Consider the following 2,610-nt stretch of genomic DNA (forward strand, 5'->3'; position numbering starts at 1 on the left):
GAGGGGGCTATTTATTTTGCTAAATGTAGGTAATAATTAGGTCACTTTCACCACCTTCAGATTACTGTCACCACCGTCAGTTCTTAAGTCACCACCGTAAGAAGGAGTTTTGGACATTTTAAATGAATGTCCTTACAAAATGTTCCTTTTGAGTTGTTGAATTATCAAAGTAATTGCAAATTTAAGCCTACACGAATATTTGTGAAATTACAAAAAAATGTTTGATCTATTTAGGCATTAAGTAAGCATTGTCTGACAGCACATATTTTTAAATTAGAACACATGAAGCCGTATTAAAATAGAATGAAAGTGAATTTTCAACATTTAAAGGCTTATGTGTGAACCAAAAAACACACACAATCACTTAAAAACTCCAGATACATATGCAACCAAATCAATACACTTTTTATTGTTTTTAATTGTGTCTGACGGTGTTGACAAAAAACAAGGTATGATCGGAGAAAAACCTGATTTCTGAAAAAAAAAATGAAAATGGGGAGATTGGCCTTGTGCATTTCTGAAAAGCCAAGACCTTTGTCTACGAGGATATACCATATTATTTTGTAATTCACTTCGGTTTTTTCTTTCGAGATTACAACCTGTTTTAGCCACTTTCTCAAGAATCAGTGATAATCATCATCATCATCATCATCATCATCATCATTGTGTGTGTGTGGCAGTGTCGGAGAACAAGGTGCTGTGCCACCCCTCGTCTGTGGACTCCCTGTCCACCAGTGCAGCCACTGAGGACCACGTGTCCATGGGGGGATGGGCAGCACGCAAGGCCCTCAGAGTGGTGGAGCACGTGGAGCAAGGTACTCTATCTATACTACGTGTATGTGTACTAGGTGTTGGTAGTAAATATGATGTATGGTATATGCTTGTTGTATGTGTGTGTCACCTACAACCTCACAGAGACTTGTGGCGTTACTAACATAGTAGCCTACATAAAGACCGGTGTGTCTTTGAATCCTTTCACCTATGAAATTGTTTTCCAGTATTTGAATGTAACTGGACAGTGCATTCGCGATAGAAACGATATGGACACAGATTAATGTAAACTAAACCTAAGTTCCTGCCGACTATATCTAATGTGTGTGTGAATAATGTGTGATACTCATATTTCAGTGTTGGCCATTAAGTTGCCTCCGACTATATAAATGTAGTGTGTGTGTGAATAATGGGTCTAATGTGTAAATTTTCATATTTCAGTGTGTGAATAATGGGTGTAATGTGTACTATTCATATTTCAGTGTGTGAATAATGGGTATAATGTGTATTATTCATATTTCAGTGTGTGAATAATGGGTATAATGTGTATTATTCATATTTCAGTGTGTGAATAAGTGGTGTAATGTGTATTATTCATATTTCAGTGTTGGCCATTGAGCTGCTGGCTGCCTGCCAGGGTCTGGAGTTCCACCGGCCTCTGAAGACCACGGCTCCCCTGGAACAGGTGCACAAGCTGGTGCGCTCCGTCGTCAGGTAACACAATGCACACACCTGGATGTAAAAGCATTTTCATAACAAGCTAACTTACTAACCACCAGGCTTGGCGAAGATAAACAAATAGCTAATGAACTAGCAAACTATCTAAATATCTACTCCACTTGCTATCAGGATCAGAGGCTTTGAATAATTAGCTAATGTAGCATAGTGTCTAGCTATTTTAACTGTAGGCTATACAGCAACTATAACAAATAAAACAAACAAGAACACTTTGTAAGGAAATATATAGTGTACGTATCGTTTCTTTCGTTTTCCTTCAGGCCATGGGACAAGGACCGCGCCATGAGCCCTGACATCGAGGCCGCACACAAGCTCCTGAGGGAGGAGAAGGCAAGTCTCACTCACTCTACTCTTTTACTGTGTTCTGTAGAGCTGCGGTATACCTCCCCAGATCATCTACACTGTCATCATTTGGTTAGCAGCCTATTTTGAAGGTTCAAATAATGTTTCCAAAGTGTCAGTGGTTCATCAATGAGTAACAGGGTGAAAGGCACTGAAGTTGAAATGCTACACTACATTGGCTTACTACACAGCTGACATGCACTTCCACCACATGCACTCATATTGGTCTACTGTTTTACGTTTTCTATGTATTTAATTATTTTATTCCCTTTTGTATTTTATGAGTATTTTTTACCATTTTATCTATTTTATTATCTATTGTTGTTGTTGTTGTTGTTGTTATTGGCTTTCACTACACTTCTGCACTCCTAACTTTGATTTTGACCTTTGCTCCTTGTTTTTTGCTCTTTGCCCGTTCCAGGTCTGGGAAGTTGTTAGGCCTTTCGTGGAGCAGTACGCACTTACAGAAAAAAAGTAACTGCCCACAATGCACAATACCTTGGGTACGGGCTCTGACTCATAGACATATGTTAGATGTATGCACGGACTTCCCAGGATTTCTGCAAAGACCAGTGCTGTGCAATCAGAGAGAGTAGAGAGAGAGAGGTTCCATTGGCCCATTGTTTCCTGGTTCTATTATGGCCCCCCTTAGGCAGACCTAGGCAGACCTAAGGACTGTTCTATTCATTGTAGGAGCATTATGACACGCCCCTTTAGGCAGCCGGAACCTGGTCGCGTTAGGTGCCCATAGAAACCTAT

The 2,610-nt window shown here is 39.9% G+C and overlaps 1 protein-coding gene across 1 annotated transcript in view; it reads left to right on the top strand.

The window, feature by feature from the left end:
- Nucleotides 1-2,329, top strand: part of LOC134459529 (histidine ammonia-lyase-like) — an 11,338-nt gene extending 9,009 nt beyond the window's left edge. The window contains exons 17-20 of the mRNA XM_063211891.1: nucleotides 681-815; nucleotides 1,377-1,485; nucleotides 1,770-1,839; nucleotides 2,273-2,329. Coding sequence (XP_063067961.1) covers nucleotides 681-815; nucleotides 1,377-1,485; nucleotides 1,770-1,839; nucleotides 2,273-2,329 — 371 coding nt within the window. The remainder of the gene's footprint in view (nucleotides 1-680; nucleotides 816-1,376; nucleotides 1,486-1,769; nucleotides 1,840-2,272) is intronic.
- The last annotated feature ends 281 nt before the right edge of the window (nucleotides 2,330-2,610 follow it).

The sequence above is a fragment of the Engraulis encrasicolus genome, chromosome 12 (genome assembly GCF_034702125.1).
Source record: "Engraulis encrasicolus isolate BLACKSEA-1 chromosome 12, IST_EnEncr_1.0, whole genome shotgun sequence".
Classification (NCBI taxonomy): domain Eukaryota; kingdom Metazoa; phylum Chordata; class Actinopteri; order Clupeiformes; family Engraulidae; genus Engraulis; species Engraulis encrasicolus.